This window comes from Eumetopias jubatus, unplaced genomic scaffold (genome assembly GCF_037043125.1).
Source record: "Eumetopias jubatus isolate StellerSeaLion01/CBP00866 unplaced genomic scaffold, mEumJub1_p1.0 scaffold_7, whole genome shotgun sequence".
Classification (NCBI taxonomy): domain Eukaryota; kingdom Metazoa; phylum Chordata; class Mammalia; order Carnivora; family Otariidae; genus Eumetopias; species Eumetopias jubatus.
In genome coordinates this window covers 116,212,732-116,235,537 of record NW_028274813.1, presented here as the reverse complement: position 1 = coordinate 116,235,537, position 22,806 = coordinate 116,212,732, and the positions used below count along the sequence as shown (strand labels likewise).

At 38.3% G+C, this 22,806-nt stretch overlaps 1 protein-coding gene across 1 annotated transcript in view; it reads right to left on the bottom strand.

Annotated features, from left to right (window-relative positions):
• The window catches only part of NRG4 (neuregulin 4), a 59,578-nt gene extending 46,061 nt beyond the window's left edge, over positions 1-13,517 (bottom strand). The window contains exon 1 of the mRNA XM_028092682.1: positions 13,414-13,517. Within this exon, the coding sequence (XP_027948483.1) occupies positions 13,414-13,517 (104 nt within the window). The remainder of the gene's footprint in view (positions 1-13,413) is intronic.
• Positions 13,518-22,806: the final 9,289 nt, after the last annotated feature.

Here is a 22,806-nt window from a genome sequence, read left to right as displayed (position 1 = left end):
CACATAAGAAAACCCAGAAATGAACCCACATCTATATAATCAATTAATCTTCAGCAAAGAAGGAAAGAATATCCAATGGAAAAAAGACAGTCTCCTCCACAAATGGTATTAGGAAAAGTGGACAGCAACATGCAAAAGAATGAAACTGGACCACTTTCTTACAGCAGACAGAAAAATATTAAAAATGGATTAAAGACCTGAATATAAGACAGGAAACCTTCAAAGTCCTAGAGGAGAACACAGGCAGTAACTTCTTTGACATCAGCCACAGCAACTCATTACTAGACATGTCTCCTCAGGCAAGGGAAATAAAAGCAAAAATAAACTACTTACACTTTATCAAAATAAAAACCTTCTGGGGCGCCTGGGTGGCTCAGTTGGTTAAGCAACTGCCTCCGGCTCATGTCATGATCTTGGGGTCCTGGGATCAAGCCTCTCATCAGGCTCCCTGCTTAGCAGGGAGTCTGCTTCTCCCTCTTGTTCTACTCCGCCCCCCCCCATGTGCTCATTCTCTCTCTCTAGTAAATAAATCTATAAATCTTTTTTTTAAAAAAAACCTGCACAGCAATCAACAAAACTAAAGGGCAACCTACAGAATGGGAGAAGATATTTGCAAATGACATATCTGATAAAGGATTAGTATCCAAAATATATAAAGAACTTATCAAATTCAACACCCCAAAAATAAAAAATCCAGTTAAAAAATGGACAGAAGACATGAATAGAGATTTTTCCAAAGAAGACATTCAGACGGCCAAAAGACACATGAAAAAATGCTCAACGTCACTGATCATCAGGGAAATGCAAATCAAAATTACAAAGAGATACCACCTCACCCCAGTCAAAATGGTTAAAATTAACAACATAGGAAACAATAGGTGTTGGCGAGCATGCAGAGAAAGGGGAACCCTCTTACACTGTTGGTAGGAATGCAAACTGCTGCAGCCACTCTGGAAAACAGTATGGAGTTTCCTCAAAAAGTTAAAAATACAACTACCCTATGACCCAGCAATCGCACTACTAGGTATTTATCCAAAGTATACAAAAATAGTGATTCAAAGGGGCACATGCACCCCAACATTTATAGCAGCAATGTCTACAATAGCAGGAGCCCAGATGTCCATCAACAGATGAATGGATAAAGATGTGGTATATATATACAATGGAATTTTACTCAGCCATCAAAAAGAATGAAATTTTGCCATTTGCAATGATGTGGATGGACTTAGAGGGTGTTATGCTAAGAGAAATAAATCAGTCAGAGAAAGGCAAATACCATATGATTTCACTCATGGAATTTAAGAAACAAAACAGATGAACATAGGAGAAGGGAAGGACAAATAAATTACAATAAGAACAGAGAGGAAGGCAAACCATAAGAAACTCTGAACTACAGGAAATAAACTGAGCGTTACTGGAGGGGAGGTGGGTGGGGGAGGGGTAATTGGGTAATGGGCATTCAGGAGGGCACTTGATGTAATGAGCACTGGGTGTTGTATGCAATTGATGAATCATTAAATTCTACCCCTAAAACTAATAACACACTATATGTTAACTACATTGAACTTAAATAAGAAATTAAAAACAAATATTTTTTTTAAAAAGGTAAATGTGAATTAGGGCAACACTGAGGTACCACTTCTCATCTATCAGATTAGTAAAAGTCCAACAATAGACAACACAGTTTGCTGGGAAATGAAGCACTCTCATACACAGCTGGTAGGAATGCCTGTGCAGAGTACTTTGGCAATATCCAACAAAATTACAAATGCATATACCCTTTAACTAGACAAATTCTTGGAATTTATTTGTACTCTATAAAATTATGTACATATGCAGCATTGTTTGCATTAGAAAAAGAGGAGAAACAACCCAGATGTCCATCAACAGGTTTAGACAGACCATAGTAGTTGTGTAAAATACACTATGCAGTTGTAATAAAGTACTCTGTGTATTGCCATTGAAAGGTTCCTAAATGTATTATGAAGTATAAAAAGCAAAGCAGAATACAGTGTTAAAACTGATTGAAAATAAGATTTCAGGCTGTTTGGGCCTATATATTCATGAATATGATAGAAAATAAGCAATAAACTTTTAAAATTGGTTACTTATAAAGGCTGAATAGAAAACAGACACACTAGGGGAATGGGTAGAAATAACAACTTGCACAGTATCCCTTTTTTTATTTTGTGACTTTGTTATCAAATTTTAAAAATGTCAACAGATTCTGTAACCAAAACTGAAGCAATGATTGGAGATTGTTGCTAAGTAATAATCTTAGCATGAGGTAAGACTGCACCCCAGGCCTTTCATTCATATCTTTGCCAGACAATGGTAGCCAGCTCAGAGGTGAAAATAAGATTGAGTAAGTAGACTTCCCAAACCAAGCCTGCTATTTCAGATGGCTCAAGTTAACTACCATTAAGTTGAAAGAGAAGGAATGAACTCAAAATAGAGGACATTAAGAGGCACCTGGGTGGCTCACTGGGTTAAGCATCTGACTCTTGACTTTGGCTTGGGTCATGATCTCAAGGTTGTGAGACTGAGCCCCATATCGAGCATGTAGCCTGCTTGAGATTCTCTCTCCCTCTCCCCTGCCCACCCTGCTGTCCCCAACACCTGCACATGTGCTCTCACTCTCTCTCAAAAAAAAAAAGGCATTAAGTGAAAAACCTGAACTTTTTAAGTAAAAATTGTTTATACAAGATCATTAGTGTGGTTACCTGCACTGAACTGAGTAAAAATAGAGAAATATCTAGAGCCTAGTAAATTTTTGAGTGGACTGCATTACCAAAGAGTCCCACAAGCCTGACCTATAAAAACCCTGTTCAAATCCTTTAGCAATCCCTAGACCTCCAAATCTAAACAGCAGGAAGTATGATGAAACTCTGCAGTCCCAAAGGATGAATGGTAGCAGAATATGCCACCCCAAAATATGCCATTCTTACATAAGGATGATTTTGAGCTGAAGGCAATTGAGAAGAAATAGTCACAAGAAGGGGTGGAGCAAGATGGCGGAGGAGTAGGAGACCTGGATTTCGTCTGGTCTCAGGAATTCAGCTGGATAGGGATCAAACCATTCTGAACACCTACGAACTCAACAGGAGACGGAAGAAGAGAGTAGCAACAACTCTCTGAACAGAGAAGCAACCACTTACTGTAAGGTAGGACGTGCGGAGAAGTGAATCCGAGGCGATATTCGGGAGGATAGATGGTGGAGGAGGGGGCCTCCGTAGGCCGCACTGGCAAGTGATAGAGCCGCAGAGCACAAAATCAGAACTTTTAGAAGTCGGCTCCGCTGAGGGACATCGCTCCAGTGGCTAAGCGGGGGGTGGAATCCTCCCGGGACAGTGTGGTCTCAGGACCCTTGGGGTCACAGAATGACCGGGGGTGCCTGAGTGTGGCAGAGCTCCCAGCTATCGGAGCGGGGAAGCCGGCTGCAGAGACAGAGCCGAGGCGCGGGCTCTCAGCTTGGGGTTGCCATAAACTGTGATCCACGGCCCAGTCGGGCCACTGCTCCTCCAGCAGGGACCCAACAAGAGGCAGAGCCGGGAGACTCCCCTTTCTCCCCCGGGAGGAGCGGCGTGGGAATGCACCACAGGGATCTGCTGGGTTTGGAGACTCCACACGGGGTTGGGTGCCAGAGATACAAACGCTCAGTCAGACGCCGGGTGAGCACGGAGTGCGGCCAGAGACCGGGGACACGGGAGTGACTGCTTTTCTCTGGGGGCGCACTGAGGAGCGGGGCCCCGAGTTCTCAGATGCTCCGGGCGGAGAATGGGAGGTCACCATTTTCACCCGCATGCAGGGAACAACAGCTCCTGAGAGCAAACCCGAGCAGCTTGCTTAGCCTGGACTCACAAGGGTGGGGCAATTCAGCCTCCGGCAAAGATATTTGGGAACCACGGCAACAGGCCCCTCCCCCAGAAGATCAGCACGAACAGCCAGCAAGCCAAGACCAAGTTTACCGATCAAGGAGAACGGGAGAACTCCAGCGCTAGGGGAATACTGCACATAGAATTCATGGCTTCTTTTTTTACCATGATCCATTAGTTCATCAAAGTTAATTTTTTTAACTCTTTTGTTTTTAATTTTTCTTTTTCCCTTTCTCAACCAACATCTTATCAATCATTTTTAAAAAAAAAACATTTTTTATTTTTCATTTTTAGAGTCATATTTTATCTCTTCACAGTAGTTACCCTTATTTTTGGCATACATTTATAAGTTGTTCTCTCTTTAAAATTTTGAGATACAGTTTCTTGTAACAGATCAAAATATACCCTAAATCACTAGTGTATGGCTTTGTTCTAGTCTCCTGCCTGACCACATTCTCTCCCTTTTTTCTTTTTTTTTTAAATCTTCTTCTTTCTTTTTTAAAACAACTTATCAATTCCTTTTATAAAATCTTTTATAATTTTCATCTTTACAATCATCTTCCATCCCTTCATTCTATCGACCCTTATTTTGTACATATATGTCTTTCTTCCTTTAAAATTTTAGGAGGAACTTTTTTCTAACAGACCAAAATACGCCCAAAATCTAGTGTATGGCACAGATCTATGCACTAGCCTGATCATATTCTGCTTTTTTTCTATTGTTCTGTTTTTGTTTTTATCTTTTTCTTTCTGTTTTTCTTTTTTCTCTTACTTTTTTCTTTCTTTCCCCTTCTTTTCCCCAGGTTTCAGGTCTATTCTGACTTGTATACAGTATATTTGCTGGGGACGTTGTTAACCTGTTAGCATTTTGTTCTCTCATTCATCTATTCTCCTCTGGACAAAATGACAAGATGAAAAAAATCACCTCAGCAAAAAGAACAAGAGGTAGTACTGTCAACCAGGGACCTACTCAATACGAACATTAGTACGATGTCGGACCTAGAGTTCAGAATCATGATTTTAAAGATACTAGCTGGGCTTGAAAAAAGCGAGGAAGTTATTAGAGAAACCCTTTCTGGAGAAATAAAAGACCTAAAATCTAACCAAGTTGAAATCAAAAAGGCTATTGATGAGGTGCAATCAAAAATGGGGGCACTAACTGCTAGGATAAATGAGGCAGAAGAGAGAATCAGTGATATAGAAGACCAAATGATGGAAACTAAAGAGGCTGAGAAAAGAGAGATAAACAACTACAGGATCACGAGGGCAGAATTCGAGAGATAAGTGATACAATAAGACGAAACAACATTAGAATAATTGGGATCCCAGAAGAAGAAGAAAGAGAGAGAGGGGCAGAACGTATATTGGAGCAAATAATAGCAGAGAACTTCCCTAATGTGAGGAAGGAAACAGGCATCAAAATCCAGGAGGCACAGAGAACCCCTCTCAAAATCAATAATAATAGGACAACACCCCAACATCTAATAGGAAAACTTACGAGGCTCAGAGACAAAGACAAAATCCTGAAAGCAGCTCGGGAGAAGAGATATGTAACCTACAATGGTAGAAATATTAGATTGGCAACAGACCTATCCACAGAGACCTCGCAGGCCAGAAAGGACTGGCATGAGATCTTCAGAGCACTAAACGAGAAAAATATGCAGCCAAGAATACTATATCCAGCTAGGCTGTCATTGAAAATAGAAGGAGAGATAAAAAGCTTGCAGGACAAACAAAAACTAAAGGAATTTGCAAACACGAAACCAGCCCTCCAAGAAATATTGAAAGGGGTCCTCTAAGCAAAGAGAGAGCCTAAAAGCAGCATAGATCAGAAAGGAACAGAGACAATATACAGTAACAGTCACCTTACAGGCAATACAATGGAACTAAATTCATACCTTTCAATAGTTACCCTGAATGTAAATGGGCTAAATGCCCCAATCAAAAGACACAGGCTATCAGACTGGATAAAAAAATAAGACCCATCAATATGCTGTCTGCAAGAGACTCATTTTAGACCCAAAGACACCCCCAGATTGAAAGTGAGGGGGTGGAAAACCATTTACCATGCTAATGGACACCAAAAGGAAGCTGGGGTGGCAATCCTTATATCAGACAAATTAGATTTTAAACCAAAGACTGTAATAAGAGATGAGGAAGGACACTATATCCTACTTAAAGGGTCTATCCAACAAGAAGATCTAACAATTGTAAATATCTATGCCCCTAACATGGGAGCAGCCAATTATATACGCCAATTAATAACAAAAGCAAAGAAACACATTGACAACAATACAATAATAGTGGGGGACTTAAACACCCCCCTGACTGAAATGGACAGATCATCTAAGCAAAAGATCAACAAGGAAATAAAGACTTTAAATGACACACTAGACCAAATGGACTTCACAGACATATTCAGAACATTCCATCCCAAAGCAACGGAATACACATTCTTCTCTAGTCCCCATGGAACATTCTCCAGAATTGATCACATCCTAGGTCACAAATCAGGTCTCAACCGGTACCAAAAGATTGGGATCATTCCCTGCATATTTTCAGACCACAAGGCTTTGAAACTAGAACTCAATCACAAGAGGAAAGTCGGAAAGAACTCAAATACATGGAGGCTAAAGAGCATCCTACTAAAGAATGAATGGGTCAACCAGGAAATTAAAGAAGAATTAAAAAAATTCATGGAAACCAATGAAAATGAAAATACAACTGTTCAAAATCTTTGGGATACAGCAAAGGCAGTCCTGAGAGGAAAGTATATAGCCATACAAGCCTTTCTCAAGAACCAAGAAAGGTCTCAAATACACAACCTAACCCTACACCTAAAGGAGCTGGAGAAAGAACAGCATAGAAAGCCTAAACCCAGCAGGAGAAGAGAAAGAATAAAGATCAGAGCAGAAATCAATGAACTAGAAACCAAAAGAACAGTAGAACAGATCAACGAAACTAGGAGCTGGTTCTTTGAAAGAATAAACAAGATTGATAAACCCCTGGCCAGACTTATCAACAAGAAAAGACAAATGACCCAAATCAACAAAATCATGAATGAAAGAGGAGAGATCAAAACCAACACCAAAGACATACAAACAATTATAAGAACATATTATGAGCAACTCTATGCCAGCAAATTAGATAACCTGGAAGAAATGGGTGCATTCCTAGAGATGTATCAACTACCAAAATTGAACCAGGAAGAAATAGAAAACCTGAACAGACCTATAGCCACTAAAGAAATTGAAGCAGTCATCAAAAATCTCCCAAGAAACAAAAGCCCGGGGCCAGATGGCTTCCCAGGGGAATTCTATCAGACATTTAAAGAAGAATTAATACCTATTCTCCTGAAACTGTTCCAAAAAATAGAAATGGAAGGAAAACTTCCAAATTCATTTTATGAGGCCAGAATTACCTTGATCCCCAAACCAGACAAAGACCCCATGAAAAAGGAGAATTACAGACCAATATCCTTGATAAACATGGATGCAAAAATTCTCACCAAAATACTAGCCAAAAGGATCCAACAGTACATTAAAAGGGTTATTCACCATGACCCAGTGGGATTTATCCCTGGGCTGCAAGGATGGTTCAACATCCGCAAATCAATCAACGTGATACAATACATTAACAAAAGAAAGAACAAGAATCATATGATCCTCTCAATAGATGCAGAAAAAGCATTTGACAAAGTGCAGCATCCTTTCTTGATCAAAACTCTTCAGAGTATAGGGATAGAGGGTACATACCTCATTATCATAAAAGCCATCTATGAAAAACCCACAGCGAATATCATTCTCAATAGGGAAGAACTGAGAGCTTTTCCCCTAAGGTCAGGAACATGGCAGGGATGTCCACTATCACCACTGCTATTCAACACAGTACTAGAAACCCTAGCCACATCAATCAGACAACAAAAAGAAATAAAAGGCATCTGAATCAGCAAAGAAGTCAAACTCTCACTGTTTGCAGATGATATGATACTTTATGTGGAAAACACAGAAGACTCCACCCCAAAACTGCTAGAACTCATACAGGAATTCAGTAAAATGGCAGGATATAAAATCAATGCACAGAAATTAGTGCCATTTCTATACACAAACAACGAGACAGAAGAAAGAGAAATTAAGGATTCGATCCCACTTACAATTGCACCCAAAACCATAAGATATCTAGGAATAAATCTAACCAAAGAGGTAGAGAATCTGTACTCAGAAAACTATAAAATACTCATGAAAAATAAAATAAAATAAAATACTCATGAAAGAAATTGAGGAAGACACAAAGAAAGGGAAAAACGTTCCATGCTCATGGATTGGAAGAACAAATATTGTGAAGATGTCAATGCTACCTAGAGCAATCTACACATTTAATGCAATCCTTATGAAAATACCATCTACTTTTTTCAAAGAAATGGAACAAATAATCCTAAAATTTGTATGGAACCAGAAAAGACCCCGAATAGCCAGAGGAATGTTGAAAAAGAAAAGCAAAGCTGGTGGCATCACAATTCTGGACTTTAAGCTCTATTACAATGCTGTCATCATCAAGACGCTATGGTACTGGCACAAAAACAGACACACAGATCAATGGAACAGAATCAAGAGCCCAGAGATGGACCCTCAACTCTATGGTCAACTAATCTTTAACAAAGCAGGAAAGAATGTCCAATGGAAAAAAGACGGTCTCTTCAACAAATGGTGTTGCGAAAATTGGCCAGCCACATGCAGAAGAATGAAACTGGACCATTTCTTTACACCACACACAAAAATAAACTCAAAATGGTTGAAAGAGCTAAGTGTGAGACAGGAGTCCATCAACATCCTAAAGGAAAACACAGGCAGCAACCTCTTCGACCTCAGCCACAGCAACTTCTTCCTAGAAATATCACCAAAGGCAAGGGAAGCAAGGGCAAAAATGAACTGTTGGGATTTCATCAAGATAAGAAGCTTTGGCACAGCAAAAGATACAGTTAAGAAAACCAAAAGACAACCAACAGAATGGGAGAAGATATTTGGAAATGACATATCAGATAAAGGGCTAGTATCCAAAATCTATAAAGAACTTATCAAACTCAACACCCAAAGAACAAATAATCCAATCAAGAAATGGACAGAAGACTTGAACAGACATTTTTCCAAAGAAGACATCCAAGTGGCCAACAGACACATGAAAAAGTGCTCAACATCACTCGGCATCAGGGAAATCCAAATCGAAACCTCAATGAGATACCACCTCACACCAGTCAGAATGGCTAAAATTAACAAGTCAGGAAATGACAGATGTTGGAGAGGGTGGGGAGAAAGGGGAACCCTCCTACACTGTTGGTGGGAATGCAAGCTGGTACAACCACTCTGGAAAACAGTATGGAGGTTCTTCAAAAAGTTGAAAATAGAGCTACCATACGATCCAGCAATTGCACTACTGAGTATATACCCGAAAGATACAAATGTAGGGATCCAAAGGGGTACGTGCACCCCTATGTTTATAGCAGCAATGTCCACAATAGCCAAACTGTGTAAAGAGTCAAGATGTCCATCGAGAGATGAATGGATAAAGATGTGGTATATACATATACAATGGAATATTATGCAGCCATCAAAAGGAATTAAATCTTGCCATTTGCAAGACGTGGAAGGAACTAGAGATTGTTATGCTGACTGAAATAAGTCAGTCAGAGAAAGACATGTATCATATGGCCTCACTGATATGAGGAATTCTTAATCTCAGGAAACAAACTGAGGGTTGCTGGAGTGGTGGGGGGTGGGAGAGATTGGGTGGCTGGGTGAAAGACATTGGGGAGGGTATGTGCTATGGTGAGCACTGTGAATTGTGCAAGACTGTTGAATCACAGATCTGTACCTCTGAAACAAATAATACATTATATGTTAAAAGAAAAAAAAAGAAGTAGATAGCAGGAGGGTAAGAATGAAGGGGGGGAAATCGGAGGGGGAGATGAACAATGAGAGACGATGGACTCTGAAAAAGAAACTGAGGGTTCTAGAGGGGACAGGGGTGGGAGGATGGGTTAACCTGGTGATGGGTATTAAATTGGGCACGTTCTGTTGGAGCACTGGGCGTTATATGCAAATAATGAATCTTGGAACACTACATCAAAAACTAATGATGTAATATATGGTGATTAACATAATAAAAAAATAAAAGCCTTAAAAAAAAAAAGGTCCAACCTAGTCCTAAAATTATTGGAAAGCAATTACTTTTATAAAATAATGATTTAAAATGTATCTGCTGTTCAACTTAACTTAACCCTTAGTCAGTATATGCCCTCCTTTTCTGTGTCTTCCCTGACTTCACTTTCTTTCCGGGTGTTGAAGAACTCCAAGCTATACAACGCACACTGCACAGAGGGTACTAATCCCACAGAATGGTTCTGCATTCTAAAAGCTGGTTCCTTACCAGCTCTTCCTGAATATAAACCTGCCAATCAAAAGATCTATCCAAATACATCTGCAAACCAGGAAGAAGGCACTCACCAAAACCTAATCGTGCTAGCATCCTGATCTCAGATTTCTGGCCACCAGAATTATGAGAAATAAATTTCTATTGTTCATAATTCACCCAGACTGATTTTTTTTTTTTGCTATAGCAGCCTGAAGTAAGACACTACTTTTCTTCCCATCTCAGTGATTCTCCAAATTTCAGTACTCTTAATCCTTTCTTTCAACTTATTCAGTGCAGTATAAACACACCATTAATATACAGACAAATAGTAAGGGTAGAGCTGGATAGACAAAGAACTGTGACCACAATGCAATTAAATTAGATATAAATGTTAAAGGGTAACAGCAACATCCCCACACAGGTTAAAGAAGAAATCACACTGGAAAAAATGTCTACCTTAGAGATGAACAACAGACCACAAAATTTATAATATGCAGCTAAATATTTGTAAAAGTTTAACATTGAAATACTGTCTTTTAGAAAGAAAAGATAAAGATAAATGAGCTGAAGAACAAAGTTAAGGACTCACATGACCTGATCTCACTTATTATAAATTTACAGTTATCAAGATGGTTTGATATTCGTGAAAGATAGAAACATAGATCAATGGAATACAATAGTCCAGAAATAGACCCATACATGTAGAATCAATTGATTTTTGACAAAGGTGCAAAAGTAAGTCAATGGAGAAAGGACAGCCTTTTTACCCAAGTAGCCATTACCAAAATCAAGATACCAAACATCAGTATCTTTTAATTATGAAATATATTTGTTCTGATGAGTATTTTTGTTTCATTTTATGAATACCACATGCTCTATCCCATTAGAAAGAATTCAGAATGAATATACCGTAAGATTAGGTGAAACTTGGGAGTTATACTTTGTACTCAAGGACATTTCTTTAATTTAGTCCTACATGTATGACTTTGGCAAGTCAGTTATTTCTCATTTTCCTTATTTTTCTATTTCCTTAGGTCTTCTTTTCCCCTTTCCTCTAAGGTTTTTCATGATGAAACATGAAAATGTAAATTAAAATTTTGGTCAGCAAATGTGGTATAATACAAATGTTCTATATGTTGTTATGGTGGTAGTGGTTTCATGGGTATAAACATTTGTCAAAATTCCTCAATTGTGCACTTTTAAAAAGTAGTTTATCATTCATAAATTGTATTTTTATAAATAGGTTTTAAGATGAAAGAAAAATGTAGAGGCACCTAGTAGGTACAAAACAATTGTTGATTTGTTCTTCTATCTCCTTCTTTTTCACTTTATTACCTTGAGAGGAAAAATACTTAGTCATCCCATAGGGAAACCTCTGAGAACATCTTGAGATAATTATGAGGTTATTTATGTCTCCCTTCCTCCACACTAAATCTCAAAAAATTATTTTTCACTTTTCCTATGAATTTTACCTTAGAAAGATCTTTAATGTAGATTTTATACCTCTCATTTCAGTTAAAGAACAAAAACAGAGTAATTCACGCACATGCCACAAAAAATCTTGAGGTCCTTAGGTGTTAGCTCCACTAAACTCTATGGACATCATTGGTAGTAATATGTTGCTAATTCATGTATTAAAAGAGGTTTATTGGGGCACCTGGGTGGCTCAGTCACTAAGTGTCTGCCTTCAGTTCAGGTCATAATCCCAGGGTCCTGGGATTAAGCCCCACATCGGGCTCCCTGCTCTTTGGGAAGCCTGCTTCTCCCTCTCCCACTCCCCCTGCTTGTGGTCCCTCTCTCACTGTCTCTCTGTTTCAAAAAATAAAATAAAACCTTAAAAAATAAAATAAAAATAAAAGAGGTTTATCGGGGTGCCTGGGTGACTCATTCCCTTGAGGGTCTGCCTTCTGCTCAGGTCATGATCTCAAGGTCCTGGGATCAAGCCCCACTTCAGGCTTCCTGCTCAGTGGGGAGTCTGCTTGTCCCTCTCCCTCTGCCCACTGCTTATTCTGTCTCTCTCTCTCTCTCATAAATTCTTAAACATCTTATAAATAAATAAGTAGATAGATACATAAATAAATAAATAAAGTAAGTTTATTATCTCCCCCTTAAATCCTATCTAACCAAACTCAAAGGAAGCCAGCTAAACAAGTACTATTTTCAAGTCTTTTATTGATCTGGCTATATAATCCCAATGTGAAATCATATTATTTAAAACAAAACAGCCTTCTTCTTTATTTGTTGACACCATTAGAAAAACTTAATGCTTCATTTTCTTTTTAATATATCAAATGTAAACTTTGATACAAATGATAAGGGAACAGAACGCTAGCTAAAAACAAAGCACAAGCTGACACCCTGCAACCTCCCCCCAACCCCAATCCTGGGTGGGATATGTGACATTCTTCCAGGATGTTCCCAACTATCTTAATGTTAATGCCTTGCTAGAGGGAAAAACAACCTTAACTTGGCAATGGCAAGGCCTCTGGTATCCTGTTGAGTCTTCTTTAATATGATCATCCTTTTGAATCCTCCCTTTTCCTTACCTCTCTCAACTGCCAAGTATAAAATCAGCCACCCTTAACAACCCTGGGGCAGCAGCTCTTTCTGCCCACGGGTGCTGTCCCCATGCTTTAATAAATCACCATTTTGTACCAAAGACGTCTCAAGAATTCTTGGTCATCGGCTCCAGACCTCACCCCACTGAACCTCACCTATATTCCAAAACGACACCACAACAGTTAATCGTGTATTTATGTATTCTAAACTCAGCAAAATGTCTCATGTTGGGCTTTTGTACATTAGTGAGTTCTCTACCTGTTTTGTCATTAATATTAAACATAGAGTGTCTTCCCTAAATTGCTAAAATCATACAGAGTTCACTGAAATGGATTATTATAAAAATCGGATTAGGCTTGAAACTACCACCAATTTTCAAAATAAACAATTTGAGCAAGACTGTGATTTGCTACTTTTTGTTTTAAAAGTATAATTTTGTTCTATATAAATAAGAGCATTCCTCACATTTTTTCATCTTATACTTTTTGTTCAATATTTATCACTTCTCAAAGAAGTTAGTAGACAGTAAAAAATAAAATGACCCTCCCCCACATCAGTCCATTTCACTTACCTACAGAATGGGCTGGGAATAGTAGGTACCACATAACAAATCCCTCCATTCAGGCAAAATGACCTGTGACTGGGACCACATAGCTCTTCGTGATCTAAACACATACATAAATTAAACAGAGAAAAACAAACAAGCAAAAAGACTAAGTATCTTAGACAGAAGTAATGAGGTTTTGGAAAAAAGTGAAGTTTGATGGGGTGATGTCTGGAGCCGACACCTAAGAAAGAATTCTTGAGACACATTCGGTGCAAAATGGTGGTTTATTAAAGCACGGGGATAGAGGGGCGCCTGGGTGGCTCAGTCGTTAGGCTTCAGCCTTCGGCTCAGGTCATGATCCCAGGGTCCTGGGATCGAGCCCCGCATTGGGCTCCCTGCTGAGCAGGAGGCCTGCTTCTCCCTCTGCTCCTGCTTGTGTTCCCTTTCTCACTGTGTCTCTCTGTCAAATAAATAAATAAAATCTTAAAAAAAAAAAAAAAAGCATGGGAATAGGACCCATGGGCTGAAAGAGCTGCTGCCCTGGGGTTGTGAGGGGTGGCTGATTATATAGTATGGGGTTGGGGGAGGTATGGAAAAAGGGAGGTTTTGAAAGAACTTTTATATGCTAAAGAGGATCTACAAGATAATGGAGGGATTGCCATTGTCAAGGTTGTTTACTCCTCTAGCAAACCATTAACATTAAGATAGTTGGAAGCTTCCTGGAAGACTGTCACACATGTCCCACCCAGGGGTGGGGGGAGGGGTGGGGGGAGGATGCAGGTGTCAGGTTATGCCCTGTCCTCAACTAGCCTTCTGCTCCCTCAAGATAGTAGCAATTCTAAAAATTAGAATGAAGAAAAAAATAAATAAAAATTAAAATTAAAAAAAAATTAGAATGAAGAATTCCTTCTCAAAATGAGGAACTTAAGGGTGCCTGGGTGGCTCAGAAGTTAAGCATTTGCCTTCGGCTCAGGTCATGATCCTAGGGTCCCGGGATCGAGCCCCACATCGGGCTCCCTGCTCAGCGAGAAGCCTGCTTCTCCCTCTCCCACTCCCCCTGCTTGTTTTCCCTCTCTCACTATGTCTCTCTCTGTCAAATAAATAAATAAAATCTTTAAAAAAAATGAGGAACTTAATCTTATTTCTTATTTGATAAGCACGGACTTCTAGCCCTTTGAGGGAAAAATTAATCTGTCTTAAGGATATGGCCATTAATTATAATAGATTTATAGGCTATATTACAGAAATAGGGAATCTTTATATTCATTAGATTTTTAAAAGGCAGTTAGGACCTTAAAGTAAACAGCAACCTTTCTCATTTAATACTGAGATTCTGCAGCTTTGTTTAGAGCTTCTCTGTTACACAGGTGTATTTAAATTCTTATATTTCTTTTTAGGTGCCAAATTCATTAAACTCTGAAACTGCTGTGGGAAAATTATTTATATAATTGAAGTAATTGATTTCCAAAATTATCCTTCTAAATATTTTTATGTATGACAAATTTAAACTGAAAAAAAAAAAAGAAAAGAAAAACCCAGGGGCACCTGGCTGGCATGTGACTACAGGCTGGCTAAGTTGGTAGAGAATGCGACTTTTGATCTGGGGTTGTGGATTCAAGCCCCACGTTGGGTGTAGAGATTACATCAAAATAAAATCTTTAAAACAACAACAACAAACCCAAAAAGTAATCTTACAAAGTCTCGATATGCAAGAGGATTTTAGGTAATAGCTGGTAACTGAAAAGACATCTAAAGTTCTAAAGTAAAATTAAAAACCTAGTCATTGTTTGATATGCAGTCAAAGCTTTTAGAATATTGAAAAAATAAACTTCCATTTCTCTCTCTTTTTTTTTTAAGATTTTATTTTATTTATTTGACAGAGAGATAGAGAGCACAAGTAAGCAGAGAGGCAGGCAGAGAGGGAGAAGCAGCCTCTCTGCTGAGCAGGGAGCCTGACGCGGGGCTTGATCCCAGGACCCCGGGATCATGACCTGAGCCGAAGGCAGCCACTTAACCGACTGAGCCACCCAGGCGCCCCTAAACTTCCATTTCTCTCTTGCTTGCTTTTTCTCCCCCCTTCTTTCTCCATCCTTACATCCTTCTTTATCTTTGATCTTTCCTTTATCCTTCCTTATCTCTTTGCCTTCCTTGTCTCCCATGGTATCTTCTTCTTCCTTCCATCCTGCACCTCCTTCCCCCAAACCTATTTTTTTAAAGATTTTATTTATTTATTTGAGAGAGAGAGAGAGCACAAGAAGGGGGAGTGGCAGGCAGAGGCAGAGGGAGAAGCAGGCTCCCCGCCCAGCAGGGAGCCTGATGTGGAACTCGATCCCAGGACCCTGAGATCATGATCTGAACCGAAGGCAGCCACTTAACTGACTGAGCTACCCAGGCACCCCCCAAACCTATTTTTGTTAAATCCCTTTTCTTTCACTCCTGGTGACCAAACCATTATATAGAAAAACTTAGAAATAACTGATGAGGGAACAGAAGGCAAGCTGAGGACAAAGCAGAAGCTGACACCTCACAATCCTACCCTGCCATGGGATATATGTGACATTCCTAATGCACTCCTGGCTGCCCTAAAGCTAAGGAAAGGAAACACAGATAATTAAAGAGATCACAACCCTGCAAGACCTGAGTCTCCCTCAGTTTACAAATATCTTAGCAATCTACAAGAACAAAGCATTTCTATCAATAACCTAGCTTCCAGAAGGAAATATAGATACAATTAAATGTCCTTATAACCTGCAGCCCATCCAGACACGTCTCAAGAATTCTTTATTAGTTGTCAGTTCCGGACCTCACACCATGAACTTCACCTATATTCCAAAACCACATCATAAATATAGAATTCACTGAATCATTATGAGGGAACAGAAGGCTAGCTGAGGACAAAGCACAAGCTTGACACCCTGCAACCTCCTCCCTCCCCCCACTCATGGATGGGATATTTGTGACGTTCCTCCAGGAAGCTCCGAACTGCCTTAATGTTAATGCCTTACTAGAGGGAAAAACAACCTTAGCTTGACAGTGGCAAGGCTTCTGGTATCTGGTAGGTCATCTTTAGCATATGAAAGTTCTTCTGAAATCCTCCCTTTTCCTTACCTCCCCTAATCCCCAAGCGTATAATCAGCTACCCTTCACAACCCCCTGCAGCAGCTCTTTCTGCCGCTGGGTCCTGTCCCCATGCAGATGTCTCAAGAATTCTTTTTTGGCAGTCAGCTCCAGGCCCCACCCCACCAAACCTCACCTATATTCCTACATCAATTATACTACTAATTATAGTATTACTACTAATTATAGTAGTATAATTGATGTATACTACATCATTTTTATATATAAATTATATATAAAACTACTACTTTTATAATTAGAAAAGCAAATTGCTGAACACTTTATCTTTTGGCCTTGAAGGGGGAATTTCATTGCTTTAAAATTGCACATTGTTGGTTCCTAACCGTCTAGAAAATGACCTAGAATCATGTGAAGGAGAAAAGCATTACTCAAGTTTGGCATCCAAAAAAATAATCTAGCATTTATTTCCCACTAAGTTTCAACTTGTTAATATATAATTGTTACTGAGCCAGATGTTTCCACCACCAGAATTTAAAATTTTTAAGTGTTCCTTTTACTTAAGAATTGAGAATAATCTGCTTCACCACAACATAACTATACAGGCATAAAAATGTAAAGAGGAAAACAATTACAAAAAACTTAAGTGGAAAAAAGAAAGTAAACCAAACAGAACTAATTCTTCTGGATTTTTTCTTTTTTACACAATGGGATGCTTCTTTACAATCAAACAACTTTTACTAAGATAATGTTTACCACTTTTCAGGAATAATTTGGCTAACAAAATCCCAATTAACATTACATCAGAATCATGGAAATCATCACACAGCGATTTCCCACTGAGGGTGTGGAGTGTAATTTTATCATAGAATGCTTTCTGTAGCTGAAATTAATGTCCTTATTTTTAACTGGATTATAACAAGCCAGGTTCTCAACATCTGGTATTTTATCTGTGAAGAATGCTCATCTAACTTGAATCACTATCTCTGAATCTATTTGTTATCTTTATTTCACCTACTCTTGTAAAATTGATATCATACAGAATAAGCTAGAATTTATCAATGTGTAAAAGGCAATAAAATAAAATAGTTTTGTGGTTAAGTCTAAAACTAGTTTCATGCTATAAAATGTAATCTTTAAAAACCAAAATACTTCAGATTTCTGGAACAATTTTAGATAGGGAAAAATACAGATTTGTATTACTACACTTTTTGTGGGGGGTGGTTCTATTTCTATGTGATATCCACTGACAAAAGTATAAATTTACAAGAAATTACCTGTTGACATCTTAATTTTTAAATAGTTTCATTCTTGGTCAAAAGTTTAGTGTTGAAAAACAGCACCTAAAATTAATAATTTAGGAGAATTTATTTATTGAAGGCATTATAAAAGTCAAATATTCTAATAGCAATATACTTTTAAATGATGAAAATTAAGACATTATATGCTAGTGACAAAATTCTTTGGTTAGGGCATCTATTTTTTGGATACTTACTACATATCAATAAAAAAATAAACATAAAAACCTAAAAAATCAACATTAAACAATATAAACACACTGAATGTAAGTGATTGCCTAAATAATGTAATCTTAAATCTCTCTGCAGAAAAGTCAAGCTTTATTTTTAATAAACATTATTAATGTAGTAGTATACTATATAAGATTATACACAAAAGATATGACTCAGCAAATTAAACTGAATGACCTGAATTGACTTTTTACTTTTTCATAAAGCCTATTTCTAATCTGACTTTTAAACAGAATAACTTCAAATTTTTCAGCTTAGCAGAAATAGATAAAAATACACTACAGAAAAATCTTGAACAGCATTTAAAAGGTTTGCATTTCCATAGAAACTTTGAAACTTTTATTAAAGTACTGTTAAATTTCCTGTAGATTGAACATTATTTTTACCAATCTACATATGCCTAAATTTTAAAAAATGTCTGGCATCTGGCAAAGCAAATAGCTATTAAGACATGCTTATGTGTGAAGTTATCTGCTCTAACAGAAACAAAGGAATTAACAAATATATATGAAGAGATGAAGGATACTCTGTGATTTATAAGCTCTCAATTTCATTTTATAAAGTGACTTACTCCTGACAGACTTTGTAACAGAAATCTCAACAACTTCCTATTAACACAGGAGTAATACCCAGGTTCTCACAAAGCCAATCACTCTTTCTCATACAGACAATGAGAGACAGAGACAGAGAGAGAAATTAAATCTACTTAATTTGAAACAATCATTGGCTCACTGCAAGAGACCTTTTTCCAAACAAACAGGGCTTACCTCAATAAAAACTTACATTCATACAAACAATAAATTTTGTTCGATATGCAGTCAAAAGTTTTTCAATACTGCAGCCTACAACAGCTGTGCCTTTCATTTTATAAAATACTGAAAATCAGATTTATATGGCTGCAGTGTGCAGTGTGGGCGAGGTTGAGACAAAGACCAAGGTGTGCACAGAGGTCAGGCACCAGCCAAGGGAACCACCCCTTTCAGTTCTCATGTTCAGAGTTGCAAATGAAGAAGAATTTTATTCATAAAAGGACTTGTACTAAGTTACCCTTTCAAATCACTGTCCGATTTTTAAAGTTATAAAATAAACCACATTCTTTATGATGTAGGAAAGATGTTAGGGTTTGAAGCTGACAGCGAAGAAAGAATTCTTGAGGCATCTTTGTGCAAAAAGGTGGTTTTATTAAAGCCCGGGGACAGGACCCGTGGGCAGAAAGAGCCGCACTGGGGTCATGAGGAGCGGCCCATTATATACTTTCAAGTTGGGAGGGGGTTAGGGAGTGCATAAGTCTCTAAGGAATTTTGGAAGCAAGGTTTCCAGGACCTTGAGGGGGCTAGGTATTGTTGGGACAAGTCATTTATTATGGGCTAATAAAACCTTAGTCATGAGACCCTTCAGATGTATATCGGTGGGTCATATGCTTGGGGGGTGATTTCCAAACATATCTCGGGTTTAGAGGTAAAGGAAATTTCTAAAGGAATTTTTATATGTTAAAGTAGACTTACAGGATCCTGGAGAGTCGGGCTAGGCTTGCCTTTTGCCCTTAGCAAAGTGTCAACATTGAGGCAGTTGAGTCCCTAGAGGAATGTCACTCTGCCTGTTTCAAGGACTTGTCAGTGGGCTGTAGGTGGTAAGAAAATTTAATAATTTTTCTTCTGCCTTTGTTTCTCACATCATTTAGACCCCTTATCTTTGCATATGGAATAATTCAAGAGTGCTGTGTAAGGTTGTAGAGAAAAAGAATTTTAATTGGGAACTTATGGACAAGTGTTCCATAGAGTATTTTTAAAAAAGGAATTTGCTTCTGAAGCACGTGACATTTATATAAATGATGATTTCAAGAACTTACAAAACTAAAAAGAGGTAATAGTTCCAATAGAGCATATATCACCATGTTCAATTTGAAATGAATATAATAACTGAACATGATTAATATTGATGGCAACAAAACTACTAGGAAAATAATATATGCATTAAAGAAAGCTATGAATTTTAAAAATAATAAATTATTTTAAAATGTTTACTAAAACTATCATTTTGTTTAAATGAAGTACAGGGTTCTTCATCATATAATTATCTAAACTATGCAAAGCATTTAGATGGTTATCTTTTCTAAAATCACAATTCATATATTACTATTTGATGTAACACTGAAACTATTATATTCATTCTTTTAAGAAAATATTTAAATAAACTCATATAATCCCATGCTCTGAAAACAATTCATTATTGCATATTATTTCCCACTTTCAAGGGCAATTTTACATAGCTACAATCTTTATATATGTATACATATACACACTCACACACATATACATATCTATCTATCGACTATCTTAATCATGTTAGCTTACAGTGTTTGAATATTAAAATGGTATTTTTGGGGTACCTAGGTGGCTCAGTCGTTTAAGCTTCTGACTCTTGATTTCAGCTCAGGTCATGATCTCAGAGTCGTGAGATCAAGCCCCAAGTGTGGATCCATGTTGGGTGTGAAGCCTGCTTAAGATTCTCTCTTCCTTTCCCTCTGCCCCTCTCTTCCCCCTTTTCCCCCCATGCACAAGTACACACTCTCTCTAAAAACAAAAAAATGGTATTTTTATGAAAAATTGGTAAACTTTATTTTATTTGAACTATAGAACTATGATATTGTACACTAACATGAAAATGACCACTAAATCTTGGGGTGCCAGGGTGACTAAATCAATTAAGACTCTTCATTTCAGCTCAGGTCATAATCTCAGGGTCTTAAGATAGAGCCCCACATTAGCCTCTGCACTCAGCAAACAATCTGCTTCTCCCTCTCCCTCTGCTCCTCCCACTGCTCCCTAATAAATAAATAAATAAAATCTTAAAAAAAAAGAAAGAAAAATGACTACTAAATCTTATATAAGAGTTAATGGACTGTGACTTCACCCATGACATGCAAGATGTATTATTCAGAGATATATCATGGCAGTTGGTTTGGTATTAATTATTTTTTGCACAATGCAAATAAACCTTACCTTTGAGTCTATACGATTCTAAAATAGGAAATCTAACATTTTTTTAAAAGATTTTATTTATTTGTTTGCCAGAGAGAGAGCAAGAGAGAGTACAAGCAGAGGGAATAGCAGGCAGAGGGAGAAGCAGGCTCCCGGTTGAGCAAAGAGCCTGATGCGGGACTCCATTCCAGGACCCCAGGATCATGACCTGAGCCAAAGGCAGAATCATTTTTTAAAATAATTTTTTATTGTTATGTTAATCACCATACATTACATCATTAGTTTTTGATGTAGTGTTCCATGAATCATTGTTTGTGCATAACACCCAGTGCCCTATGCAGAATGTGCCCTCTTTAATACCCATAACCAGGCTAACCCAACCCAGACCCCCTCCCCTCTAGAACCCTCAGTTTGTTTTTCAGAGTCCATCATCTCTCATGGTTCATCTCCCCCTCCAACATACTCCCCTTCATTCTTCCCCTCCTGCTCTCTTCTTCTTTTTTTTTCTTAATACATATTGCATTATTTGTTTCAGAAGTACTGATCTGTGATTCAACAGTCTTGCACAATTCACAGTGCTCACCATAGCACATACCCTCCCCACTGTCTATCACCCAGCCACCCCATCCCTCCCACCCCCACCACTCCAGCAACCCTCAGTTTTTTCCTGAGATTAAGAATTCCTCATATCAGTGAGGTCATATGCTACATGTCTTTCTCTGATTGACTTATTTCACTCAGCATAACACCCTCCAGTTCCATCCACGTCGTTGCAAATGGCAAGATCTCATTCCTTTTGATGGCTGCATAATATTCCATTGTGTATATATCCCACATCTTCTTTAGCCATTCATCTGTTGTTGGACATCTTGGCTCTTTCCACAGTTTGGCTATGGTGGACATTGCTGCTATAAACATTGGGGTGCACGTACCCCTACATTTGTATCTTTGTGGTAAATACCCAGTAGTGCAATTGCTGGATCATATGGTAGCTCTATTTTCAACTGTTTGAGGAACCTCCATACTGTTTTCCAGAGTGGTTGCACCAGCTTGCATTCCCACCAACAGTGTAGGAGGGTTCCCCTTTCTCCGCATCCCCACCAACATCTGTCGTTTCCTGACTTGTTAATTTTAGCCATTCTGACGGGTGTGAGGTGGTATCTCATTGAGGTTTTGATTTGGATTTCCCTGATGCCGAGCGATGTTGAGCACTTTTTCATGTGTCTGTTGGCCATTTGGATGTCTTCTTTGGAAAAATGTCTGTTCAAGTCTTCTGCCCATTTCTTGATTGGATTATTCTTTGGGTGTTGAGTTGGATAAGTTCTTTATAGATTTTGAATACTAGCCCTTTATCTGATATGTCATTTGCAAATATTTCCTCCCATTTTGTTGGTTGTCTTTTGGTTTTGTGGACGGTTTCTTTGCTGTGCAAAAGCTTCTTATCTTGATGAAATCCCAATAGTTCATTTTTGCTCTTTCTTCCCTTGCCTTTGGCGATGTTTCTAGGAAGAAGTTGCTGTGGCGGAGGTCGAAGAGGTTGCTGCCTGTGTTCTCCTTTAGGATGTTGATGGACTCCTGTCTCACGTTTAGGTCTTTCAACCATTTGGAGTCTATTTTTGTGTGTGGTGTAAGGAAATGGTCCAGTTTCATTCTTCCGCATCGGGCTGTCCAATTTTCGCAACACCATATGTTGAAGAGACTGTCTTTTTTCCATTGTATATTCTTTCCTGCTTTGTCAAAGATTAGTTGACCATAGAGTTGAGGGTCCATTTCTGGGCTCTCAATTCTGTTCCATTGATCGATGTGTCTGTTTCTGTGCCAGTACCATACTG